Source organism: Haematobia irritans, chromosome 4 (genome assembly GCF_050003625.1).
Source record: "Haematobia irritans isolate KBUSLIRL chromosome 4, ASM5000362v1, whole genome shotgun sequence".
NCBI lineage: Eukaryota > Metazoa > Arthropoda > Insecta > Diptera > Muscidae > Haematobia > Haematobia irritans.
This window is the reverse complement of record NC_134400.1, coordinates 151,878,595-151,891,837: the sequence shown is the minus strand read 5'-3', so window position 1 is coordinate 151,891,837 and position 13,243 is coordinate 151,878,595. Positions and strand designations below refer to the sequence as shown.

Here is a 13,243-nt window from a genome sequence, read left to right as displayed (position 1 = left end):
CATTAACTTATAATACCCTGTTCCACAGTGTGGCGCAGGGTATAAAAATTTCCGCTACCGTGACTCGAACCTGAATCTTTAACAGTCGCTTTAGCACATTACACTACCGACGGAGTTGTTCTAAGAACATCGAACGAATATTTCATGGCCAAAGAAAAACGAAAGCCGTTCCAGAAATCATGAATGCCCGTTTACGAAACGGTGAACATTCCGTATTGATTTTTTGTGAACTATTACGCTTCATTTTGTTACTGTCTGTTCACGATTTTGGAACTTAGTTTTTCTATTAGTGTACGGCCGGTATTTAGGCCAGGTCAGGTGATATTAGTTTAATCACCTCTCCCCATTCCCCATAAATCGGAGAAGTCTAGATCAAATATTGAAAAATAAAGTAGAATATTTTTCTACAGATCACCCTCAACATCCCCGGAAAGTTCAAGCCAATCGGGGAACTTATGTCGAATTTTCAAATATTTGGGTCCAGATATGAAAAAAGAAAATTTTCTCGAAATTTAATTTGCATAGAACATTTTCTCAAAATTTTATTTCTATAGAAAATTTTCTCAAAATTTTATTTCTATAGAACATTTTGTCAAAAGTTTATTTCAATATATTTTGACGGAATTTTCTATAGAAATAATATTTTGGCAGAATTTTCTATACCAATAAAATTTTGATAAAATTTGACAAAATTGTCTATGAATAAAATTTTCTATAGAAATAAAATATGACAACTTTTTCTATAGAAATAAAATTTTTGACAAAATTTCCTACAGAAATAAAACTTAGACAAAATTTTGTATAGAAATAACATTTTGATAAACTGTTCTATAGAAATAAAATTTTGTCAAAAGTTTTCTATAGAAATAAAAGTTTGACAAAATGTTCTATAGAAATAAAATTTTGAGAAAATGTTCTATGCAAATTAAATTTTGAGAAAATTTCTATAGAAATAAAATTTTGAGAAAATGTTCTATGCAAATTAAATTTTGAGAAAATTTTTTATAGAAATACAATTTTGACATAATTTTCTATAGAAATAAAATTTTGACAAAATTTCCTATAGAAATAAACTAGTGTTAAAATTTTTCTATCTTCTCAAACTTTTATCTCTATAGAACATTTTGTCAAAATTTTATTTTTATAGAAAAATTTGTCCAAATTTTATTTCTATAGAAAAATTTGTCAACATTTTATTTCTACAGAAAATTTTGTAAAAATTTTATTTCTATAGTAAATTTTCTCAAAATTTAATTTGCATGGAACATTTTCTCAAAATTTTATTTCTATAGAACATGTTGTCAAAATTTTATTTCTATATATTTTGACAGAATTTTCTATAGAAATAATATTTTGGCAGAATTTTCTATAGCAATAAAATTTTGATAAATTTTGACAAAATTGTCTATGAATAAAATTTTCTATAGAAATAAAATATTGACAACATTTTCTATAGAAATAAAATTTGACAAAATTTTCTATAGAAATAAAATTTTGACAAAATTTTCTATAAAAACAAAATTTTGATAAAAATTTACCTAAGAAATGAAAATTTTAGACAATTTTCTAAATAAATGCAATTTTGACAAAATTTTCTATAGAAATCAAATTTTGGCAAAATTTTCTATAAAATCAAATTTTGGCAAAATTTTGTATAGAAATAAAATTTTGATAAAATGTTCTATAGAAATTAAATTTTGTCAAAAGTTTTGTATAGATATAAAAGTTTGACAAAATATGCTATAGAAATAAAATTTTGATAAAATGTTCTATGCAAATTAAATTTTGAGAAAATTTTTTATAGAAATAAAATTTTGACATCATTTTCTATAGAAATAAAATTTTGACAAAATTTCCTATAGAAATAAACTTGTGTTAAAAATTTTCTATAGAAATAAAATTTTGACAAAATTTTCTCTATAGAAAATCTTGTCAAACTTTTATCTCTATAGAACATTTTGTCAAAATTTTATTTTTATAGAAAATTTTGCCCAAATTTTATTTCTATAGAAAAATTTGTCAAGATTTTATTTCTACAGAAAATTTTGTAAAAATTTTATTTCTATAGATAAATTTGTAAAAATTTTATTTCTATAGAAAATTTTCTCAAAATTTTATTTCTATAGAACATTTTGTCAAACTTTTATTTCTATAGAAAATTTTGTCAAAATGTTATTTCTTTTGTTATTGTTGGTTTTTTTCTTTAAGCATTGTTGTTGTTTTTATTGCAGCTTAAAACCATACATTGACTAAACTACAAGTGTAGCTTTACCAACAGAGGAAAAGAATGTTTGTCAAATTTATTTGGGCAAAATTTCATTTTCTATAGAAATAAAATTTTGAGAAAATCTTCTATAGAAATATAATTTTGACAAAAATTTCTATAAAAGTAAAATGTTGACAAAATTTTCTATAGAAATAAATTTTTTTTTTTTTTTGGGGTTTGGAAGATTATCATTGGCTCGAGTGGCAATCGTGCCCCCATGTCCTCAATAAATTTTGAATTAAATCGGAGAAGTTTAGTTCGTTCACTATTCTGACCCGACCAAATTTTGAAAAATTAAGTAGCGTAACTTCGTTTTTTGTTTATCTTTGTTAAAACGTCATAGTGGTAAAATTAAAAGCATATTTAATTTATATCATCGACATATCGATATTATTTATTTATCCAAATAAAAAAAAATGATAGCAATAAATGAAATATCCTTATACTTTAAGCGTACGTCCTTTGATATACCAAATCATGGCAGATTTCTTATTGAACAGCATATCAATGTGGACTTGCCATACCACCGTAGGCAAATATGCTGGATAATCTTTGGCACGAGTGGTATAGTTCTTCAGATAGTATTTGTTATTCTGTAAAGTCGAAAGTAAAAATATTTAAATAATTTTTATTTTCCAAATACAGCAAAGTAAGCTCCCTAACCCACCGCCAACAGAGGACATTTTGGAGGAAAATTAGAGGTCCTTAGGATTTCTTTAAAGAAAGCAACTACCAAATTATTTCGACAAGCCGATCTCAAGCAATCACAAATATTGGCATTCAGTGTAAGTATATGGGTAGGGGGTTTACTTGATGGCAATATCTCGATATTCAAAATCCCAGACCATTCAAAAATTCTTTTGGTGGTGCTGAATTCGAGTGTCAACTGTTGTTTATTGAACGTCGAATAGATTGATTCAGAAATCATAGAGGCATCTGTAACATTGACTTGGAAATCCAAAATTTCAATTTTTAGTTCACGCTATAAAATATCTTGTAAATTACGACTTCTATGATATAATGACGTTTGCCAACATACCTTAGCTTCCACATATTGTAATATGAAAATTTTTATTACCAATTTAAATAAGCGATACATGGATACCATAGTGCTAATATTGCCTATGGAGGAACTTCGACTAAATTTGTACTATAACCAAAGCTACCACAAACGTGGTAATGAAAACACATTTTATGTACATGGTCCAATGAGATTGAATTATGGATCATATCATTGATGTATTTTCATAAAATCGTATTACTACAGATATTTGATATCGATTACCCCTTAATGTGCTAAATTACCCTGTAGCTACACATGTAGTTATATGACACATTGGACTTTTGTATTATGGGAATTTACACTGGGATATGTCAGATACGTGGCATTGGTTTTATTTACAGCTCAATATATTTGTTGTACTCCATTACATCCATATCTATCTTCTTCTTCTACATTTATAAAATTCAAAGTATGTTTGCTTGTATGTTCCGGGTAAGTTCGAAAAAGTACTGACTCGATTTACTTGAAATTCGGTAGAGGAGAACGTAGAGGGTAAACATGAGGTGAAAATTGGTTACCTCAGTTTTTGATATATAGTGGGGGAGGAGACCTACCCCTTGCCCGACTTTTTCAAATTGAAGCAAAGTTCTCCGATTTGGGTGAAATTTTCAAGGAAAGATAGGGGTGTCGTCTAGACAAAGGTCCGCTCCTATATTTTTCGATATTTGGACGGGAAGGGGGACCTCCCGTTTTCGACATTTTGAAAAATGAACCAAAATTATCCGATTTCGTTCAAAGCGAGAAAAACTAAAATTCTCTAATTTATTTAAGATTTACATAGAGGTGAGGTTATGAAATTAATATGCGGTACCTGATTTTTGTACCCTGCGCCACACTGTGGAACAGGGTATTATGTTAGTGCATATGTTCACAGAAAAAAATATCACCAAAATATTTCCAATTAAAAAGTTAATTGTAGTTGAAAATTTTTTCAATTAATAAATTAATTGATACAATTAACTTTTTAGTCATGATAGAAATATTAAATTAATTAAGTCAATGATTGAAATTTTTAAAATGTTTAATTAAAAAATTAATTGATACAATTAACGAACAGAGTTGGCAACCCTGAAGAGCAGACGTGTTTTCTGGCCACAAGTTCGGCACAAATAATATTTTTTGCGTAAATAAATAAAAATAACGTTGAAAGATACGGAAAATACTTGACAGGCAAAGTGAAAGAGTTCTTCGGAGGTAAAGAGCAGTGAAGAATGCCACCAACACGTCGTAAAAGCTTAAAATCTGTTAAACATTGTGATCAATGTAAATTATCTATCAAAGAAGATGAAGAGGCATACATAGAGTGTGATAGCTGCGAAAAGAGATTTCATTCTCAATGCACTCAATTAGATAAACGACAATTTGAAAAGCTATTGAATGATGAGACTGAAACGTTTGAATGTCACTTTTGTGATAAAGGAGGAGAAATAAAAAGCGAACTTAGAGAAATAAAAAAAGAATTGGGTGAAATCAAAGCAATAAAAGCAGAACTGAGTAAATTGACAGATATACAACAGTCGATCAACTTTATGTCGCAGAAGTATGATGATATCTTAAAGGGTATTGTTGAGAACAAAAAAAGATTAAATGCTGTTGAGAAGGAAAATGAACTATTAAAAAATGAAGTGGCTGATCTTAAAATGTCTGTCAAAATATTAAATGATATGAGGGTGAAGAATGACTGTGTAATTAATGGTATGGAAGTGACTGATGGTCAATCGGCAGCTGATTCAGTAATTAAACTTTCAAAAACTGTTGGTGTTGAAATAACTCAAGACCATATTGAAGAAGCTTTTTTTATTCAGAAAAAGAACGATAATTCTAGAGCTAATAGACCTAATTCAAACGCAAAAAAATCCGTGGTCGTAAAATTTTCTTCAAAAAAAACAAAGGATTTGTTAATGGCTGCTAAGACAAAGTTTAAAGACAGCGAAGCTACAAGTCGAGTCTTTGTAAACGATTACCTTAGCAAAGACACAATGGAACTACTAAATTATGCTCGAACTTTAAAAAACATTGGATATTCTTATATCTTTGCAAGAGATGGGAAAGTTTTTTATAAGCGTAATGCCATATCGAAAGCCCAAATAATTAGAAACAAGGATGAAGTTGATAAAATTCTATTAAATTCGGCTACTCAGCCATGGAAACGAAGATCGGGAGTCCAAAATGAAATAGAAACTGTCATTGAATCAGACGCAAGTAATGATATGCCATATGATTCTCCATCTTAAGTAATGTTTATATATAATTGATTATACATAAATTGCATTAGTTCCTTTTCGTTAAAAATGAATAATTGTTATTTTCAAAACTTTTCATTATTTAATAATTATTTAGATAATATTAATTACAAATTTTTAAATATTGTTTGCTTAAACGTGAGAAGCGTTTCTTCGCTGGATAAATTTAATAAATTTAAATCGCTTATAGCAGAATTTTCGAAAATTCCTGATATAATTGCTATACAAGAATCGTGGTTTGAAGAACATGTAACCCAATTATATAAGATTCCAGGTTATTCGGACGTTCACTGCTGCAGGAGTGATGGGTACGGAGGTACCTCGCTATACGTTAGCGATAGATTAAAATTTTCAACTAAATATTGCAAAAGTGAAGGTTATATAGATAGAATAGCAATAGTACTTAATAATTTTCGCGTCGGCAATAAGCCATTGGAAATTGTTACTGTATACCGTTCTCAAAAGTGTTGTACTAATGATTTTTTACTATACCTGGAGAGTTTTATGGAATCTCGTTCACAACTTCCTATGGTTTTTATGGGGGATATGAATATTGATTTATTTCGTAATCCACATTACTCGGATTTGTCCAACATGTTTTTGAATTATGATGTGCAGGCTTGTCACCATTTTATTACCAGGCCCGCAAGTGGTTCGAGCATTGATCATGTGTTCAGTAATATTTCAACCGAAGTTACTGTACATTCGGTTGAATGCCAATTGACAGATCATAACATTGTACATATTGAAATTGCGAGCGACTTTGTTAGTAACCGTGATACTGAGATTAATGTCAGCCGGTGTGACTATGATAGTCTTAATCGATATTTGCAGGTTCATTTAGATGGATTCGATGAAAGTTTAGGAGCATCTGAGTCAGCAGAGAGACTGGTCACTATTATTAATGAGGGTGTTTCGAATTCGACGACTGCATATACATATAGGAAGCCATTAAGGTTTTGTATTGCTCCGTGGATTAGTCGGAATTTACAATCTCTGATTATGTACAAGCAGAAACTATTGAAAAAACGCAGGAAATGCAGAAATGGGAAGTATGACGATATGGTGAAAAGGTTGAGTAGAATTATAAAAGTAGCTTTAAAGATATCTCGCAGTAATTACTATTATGACAATCTGATGCAAGTGGGTGAAGATCCTAAGAAATGTTGGCATTTTCTTAATAACGCCATAGGGAGAGTGAGGGAGAACAACATTTGCCTTGTCTCTGAAAGTGGGGAAATTGAATCAAATCACCAAGATATAGCCAATAGATTTAATGGGTACTTTATTGACTCGGTTTGTCATTTACGGCAGCAGATCCATATAAGGCCAGGTGATAGCTGTAATAGTATGCGGACGTTACCTCGCAGTGCGAACCGGTTTTCTTTACCAACTGCATCAATTGGGGAAATTGAATCAGTTTTGTGCGATTTGAATGTTAGGAAATCTACAGGATATGACAGGGTGTCCCCTAAGACTATAGTTTTCTGCAAGGAGATCTTGGCTCCAATATTGCTTAGGATCTATAATAAAATGGTTGAGTCTGCTGTTTTTCCCGACTGCTTGAAGGTTAGTAAAGTCATTCCAATTCCGAAAGTTGTAAACGCCTCGGCAGTTGAGAGTTTTCGTCCTGTTTCAGTTCTCTCGGTACTTGACAAAATATTTGAGAAAATTTTGTATCAAAGGCTTCGTTTACATTTCGAAGGGTATATTTATAGGTACCAGTTCGGATTTAGGAAGGGTTGTGGAGCTGAGGAAGCCGTTTTAAATGTTGTGAATAGCATATGTGATGGTTTAGATCGTGGATCAAAGGGTGTAGCAGGTTTGTTCCTCGATTTTACAAAAGCTTTTGACCTTGTTGACAGTGAGATTCTGTTAGAAAAGCTGAGGTATTATGGCGTGGATGGAAGTGAGAGAGAGTTGCTTAAAAGTTACTTGCGTGATAGAAAGCAGTTTGTGGAAGTCGGTAGTTGTCGAAGTAGCACTTCAGTTGTGAATTGCGGTGTGCCACAAGGAAGTTGTTTGGGGCCCTTGCTTTTCACAATATATATAAATGACATAAGCAACTTGGATTTGGCGGGTAGAATGTTCATATTTGCTGATGACGTATGCTTGTTGTATCCGTATGGGAACGATTTGATGTTAAAGATTAATATGGAGAGAGATATTTCTCTTATTCTTGAATTTGTCCGTATCAATAAATTAATATTAAATCCGACAAAGACAAAAATTGTACGTTTTACTCCTCGCTCCAGTGATGAAGGGGATTTCAATATTCAAATGGGTGGACATACTATTCAGACAAGTAAATTCGTGAAGTACCTGGGTGTAACATTGCAGGCAAACCTATCATGGGATATGCACTTATCTGAAATTAAACGGAAGATAGCTCCTGCCATTGGGGTGTTATTCAAAATGAAGAATAAACTCTCCAAAAAGGCAAAGACTCTTCTTTATCAAGCGTTAATTCAGAGTCATTTAAACTACGCAGCAGTAATTTTTGCAAGCAGAAATACCACAACACTGAAAACTCTGCAACGACTGCAGAACAAGGCAATAAAGATTGTACATAAATTACCACAAACATATCCAACTTTTTCCCTTTATGCGGATGTGTGCAGGCCAATTTTGCCAATTCGTGGCATATATTTGTACCAATTGTTAATATATGTGTTTAAATCTATGAATAATATAGGTTATCGCACGGTGCAATATTTTCCAAATCAGATGTTATTTCATACAAGGAATCGCCATAACCTGAGAACGTCGCGTTGCAGACTTGAAGTCACGAAACAACGTATTGAATTCATGGGAGCTAGTGAATATAATAAATTACCTGACGAATTAAAGTCTATTACCAGGATATCTCAATATAAAGTAGCTATCAAAGCCTACATATTAAGTAAACTAGAAACGCTTCTTACCTAATTAAGATATAAATTATTTTAATTAAATTTAAACTTTAATTGAATCGATTTGTAAATAGTACATATAAGTAAATTGTTGCCAGCTCGTCTCAATAATGCCTTAAGGGCGCTGAGACCAACAAAGCATGGAAAATTTAATTTAAATGAAATAAAGATTATTAAAAAAAAAAAAAAAAAAAAAAAAAACTTTTTTACCAAATTCGGAAGACTAATTCAGTTAAAAAAGTGCTGATTTTTTTTTACTTTTTTAATTAAAAATGTATTTCAAACAATCATTTGTTAATCCAAATAAAAACTCTAAGCCAATCTAACTAAGTAATTAAAAATAGTTACCTTTTTAAATTAATAAATTAATTGCGTTTTGCAATCAACATCAATTAAATTCTTAATTGAATCAATTAAAAAATTAATTGAATTTTGCTGAAAAAATCAATTAATTTTTTAATCAAGAATACTTTCTATGCCCAATTAAAACTGTGATTGGAACTATCATTTTCGTAATTGAAGACATTTCAATTAAAAAATTAATTGGATCAATTAATTTGGTGATTGAATCAGAGAAAAAATTTTTTGTGTGTTTGCAACACCCAGAAGGAGACGAGATAGACACATGGTGTCTTTGGCAAAAATGCTCAGGGTGGGCTCCTGAGTCGATATAGCCATGTCCGTCTGTCCGTGAACACATTTTTGTAATCAAAGTCTAGGTCGCAGTTTTAGGTTAGGTTAGGTTAGGTGGCAGCCCGATGTATCAGGCTCACTTAGACTATTCAGCCCATTGTGATAGCACATTGGTGAACTTCTCTCTTATCACTGAGTGCTGCCCGATTCCATGTTAAGCTCAATGACAAGGGACCTCCTTTTTATAGCCGAGTCCGAACGGCGTTCCACATTGCAGTAAAACCACTTAGAGAAGTTTTGAAACCCTCAGAAATGTCACCAGCATTACTGAGGTGGGATAATCCACCGCTGAAAAACTTGTTGGTGTTCGGTCGAAGCAGGAATCGGACCCACGACCTTGTGTATGCAAGGCGGACATGCTAACCATTGCACCACGATGGCTCCAGTTTTAGTCGCAATCGACTTCAAATTTGGCACAAGTATGTGTTTTGGCTCAGAATAGAACCCTATTGATTTTGGAAGAAATCGGTTCAGATTTAGATATAGCTGCCATATATATTTATCACCGATCTGGTCATAATTGACGTATTTATCAACGAATTTCTCAAAATTTCGGCCAGCCAAATATTTTGGGGCTTTCGTAAGATGTGCAAAATATCAGTCAAATCGGTTCAGATCTGGATATAGCTCCCATATATATCTCTCGTCCGATTTGAACTTATATGGCCTGAAAAGCAAGAGTTTTTCCCTGATTTGCTTCAAATTTTGCACAATGAGTACGTTTAATAGTATCATTAAGTGTACCAAATTTCGGTGAAATTGGTTCAAATTTAGATATAGCTCCCATATATACCTTTCGTCCGATTTCGAATAATATGACCTCAAAAGCGAGAGTTTTGCCCTGATTTGCTTCAAATTTTGAACAAGGAGTAAGTTTAAGAGTAGCATTCAGTGTGCTAAATTTGGTTAAAATCAGTTTAGATTTATCTTTCGCCCGATTTAGACTCATATGGCCTCAAAAGCCAGAGGTTTGCCTGATTTGCTTCAAATTTTGCACAAGGGGTACGTTTAATAGTATCGTTAAGCGTGCCAAATTTAGATATAGCTCCCATATATATCTTTCGCCCGACTTAGACTCACATGACCACGGGGGCCAAAGTTATACGTGAAATTTTGCAGAGATAACAGAATTATTATTCTAGAATTATTATTCGGCTCAGATTATATATAGCTCCCATATATATGTACACCAGAGTTGGGGAAATATGGCAGACTGTTTCATATTTTAGACACATTTTCTATGGGATTTTCCTCCAACTAACTGGATAGCGTTAGCCAATTTAAATTGTAACTCTAGTGTTTTTGTAATAGTACAAAAAATTGTCTCCATTAAAAGTATTTGTATCTGGAAATGTAAACCTTTATATAGCTCCCAGCAAGTTTGAAGTAGTTGAGATGGTAACACAAATTTTTGTCTACATGGTGGTGAAGGGTATAATATAGTCGGCTCCGCCCGACTTTAGACTTTACATTGGGCTAGTACATGGCCGCTAATAACCATGCCAAAATTGGTTCGTATCGGTCTATAGTTATATATAGCCGATCCCCAAAAATAATCTACCAAAATTTTATTTCCATAGAAAATTTTGTCAAAATTTTATTACTATAGAAAATTTTGTCAAAATGTTATTACTATACAAAATTTTATCAACATTTTATTTCTATAGAAAATTTTGTCAAAATTTAATTACTATACAAAATTTTGTGAAGATTTTATTTGTATATAAAATTTTGTCAAGATTTTATTTGTATAGACAATTTTGTCAATATTTTATTTCTATAGAAAATTTTGTCAAAATTTTATTTCAATATAACATTTTGTCAAAATTTTATTTCTATAGAAAATTTTGTCAAACTGAATTATATACGTATTTAATTATTTATTTATTTTTTTTTAATATATTGAGAAGACGGTGTTAAGAAGTTTTAAGATACCTTTCCATCGGAAAGTGTTACCGCAACCCAAGTAATTCAATTGGGGATGACAGTCTTTAGTACAAGTTTCTATACAATCCATGGTGGAGGGTACATAAGATTCGGCCTGGCCGAACTTGCGGCCGTATATACTTGTTATACCCTTCACCACTACTGTGGTACAGGGTATAATAAGTTTGTGCATTTGTATGTAACGCCAAGAAATAGTGGCCATAGACCCATCTTGTAGTATACCGATCGGCTTAGAATTAAATTCTGAGTCGATTTAGCGATGTCCGTCTGTCTGTCTGTCCGTCCGTCTGTCTGTATATGTAATTTTGTGCACAAAGTACATCTCGCAATTTAAGTCCGATCGTCCTCAAATCGCTATTGGTTTTGGAAAAAATCGGTTCAGATTTATATATACCTGCCATATATATTTATCCCCGATTTGGTCATAGTTAGCGTGTTTATCAACCGATTTTCTTGAAATACCGTACATCCAAATATTTTAAGAATCTCGAAAATCTTGCAAAATATCAGCCAAATCGGTTCAGATTTAGATATAGCTCACATATATATCTTTCGCCCGATTTGGACTTATACGGTCTCAAAAGCCAGAGTTTTGCCCTGACATACTTCAAAATTTGCACAAGCGGTACTTTTAACGATACTATTGTATGTGCCAAATATGGTCAAAATCGATTCAGATTTAGATATAGCTCCCATATATATCTTTCGTCCTATTTGAACTTATTCAAAATCCAGGGTTTTGCCGTTTTTTGCTTCAAATTTCGCACAAGGAGTACGTTTAGTAGTATCGGTAACTGTGCCAAATTTGGTTGAAATCGGTTCAGATTTAGATATGGCTCCCATATATATCTTCCGTCCGACTTGCTCTCATACGACCAGGGGGGCCAATGTTATACTCCCATTTACGTGAAATTTCGCATGTCAAATTTAGTCAAAATTGGTTCAGATTGTATATAGCTCCCATATATACGTACACCAGAGTTGGGGAAATATGGTAGACTGTTACACATTTTAGACCCATTTTCAATAGAAGTTTCCTCCAATTAACTGGACAGCGTTAGCCGATTTAAATTTTAATTCTAGAGATTTTGTAGAAATAAAAAATTGTCTCTTTTATATACCTTTCAGCAAATGTGAAGTAGTTGAGATGGTAACACAAATTTTGGCCTTCATAGGGGTGAAGGGTATAATATAGTCGGCCCCGCCCGACTTTAGACTTTACTTACTTGTTTTTCTTTAATTGTGTCTGGCTTTAACTTCGTAGCGCTAAAGAAAATTTCTTAAACAATAGGAAAAATGTATTTTTTGTATACCCTCAATCATAGGTCTCATTGGTCTCAAACACCAAAAAGAATGTATATTCTGGGTGATGGTGAAATTCTGAGTTGATCTAGCGGCGTTCTTCTACCTGTTGAAATCAGACAAACTTCCAAAGTAGTTGGTTGTGAGGTAAATCCAATTGTATTGCAAATGGGTCATATTTGGTCATCTTTAGGTATAGTCCCTACACGCTCACAAAAAATCGCTTCTGTAACATATATTCCCAAACATATTTTGCTTCAAGCATATACATTTTTGGGTATTGCCCAAACATTTATATGTTTGATCTCTACCAATATATAATATGTTTGAAAGCATATTGGTCTAAACAATATATGTTTGGATAGTCTAAGTTCCAAACATTTTGTATTTTTGCATCCAAATTCAATAATGTTGTCTTCCAAAAAACAATATGTTATTATGTGAACATATAATATGTTTGGAAGCATTTTGCAGCCAAAAATATTATATGCTTAAAAAAATTCTCCCAAACAATATTGTGCTCAAAATTTTATTTAGTTATTTATATATTTACAATCATAATGAATTATGAAAATAAACAGGTAATATAGGTGCTAACAACATAGGTTTTCGACCTGAATGCTCAAAATTTTGTTTCTGCCCAATTGTATATTCCCCGACATCTTTCTCACTTCCACGAGATTTTTTAGTTCTTAGCACCTTTTTCTGTAATACAAACATTGTAGAAGAAATTATTCAATTTATGATTTTATTTTTATTTTAATTTTACCTTTTGCCGGACGGGGATTCGAACAGCGGACCACACAGTTTGTAAGGA

The 13,243-nt window shown here is 31.8% G+C and overlaps 1 protein-coding gene across 1 annotated transcript; it reads right to left on the bottom strand.

The window, feature by feature from the left end:
* Positions 1-2,706: 2,706 nt before the first annotated feature.
* Positions 2,707-3,374, bottom strand: LOC142235816 (uncharacterized). The gene is made up of 3 exons (XM_075307074.1): positions 3,306-3,374; positions 2,934-3,248; positions 2,707-2,859 (listed from the first exon to the last, which is right to left on the bottom strand). Exons 1-3 carry the CDS (start codon positions 3,372-3,374, stop codon positions 2,707-2,709), a joined length of 537 nt encoding a protein of 178 aa, XP_075163189.1.
* Positions 3,375-13,243: the final 9,869 nt, after the last annotated feature.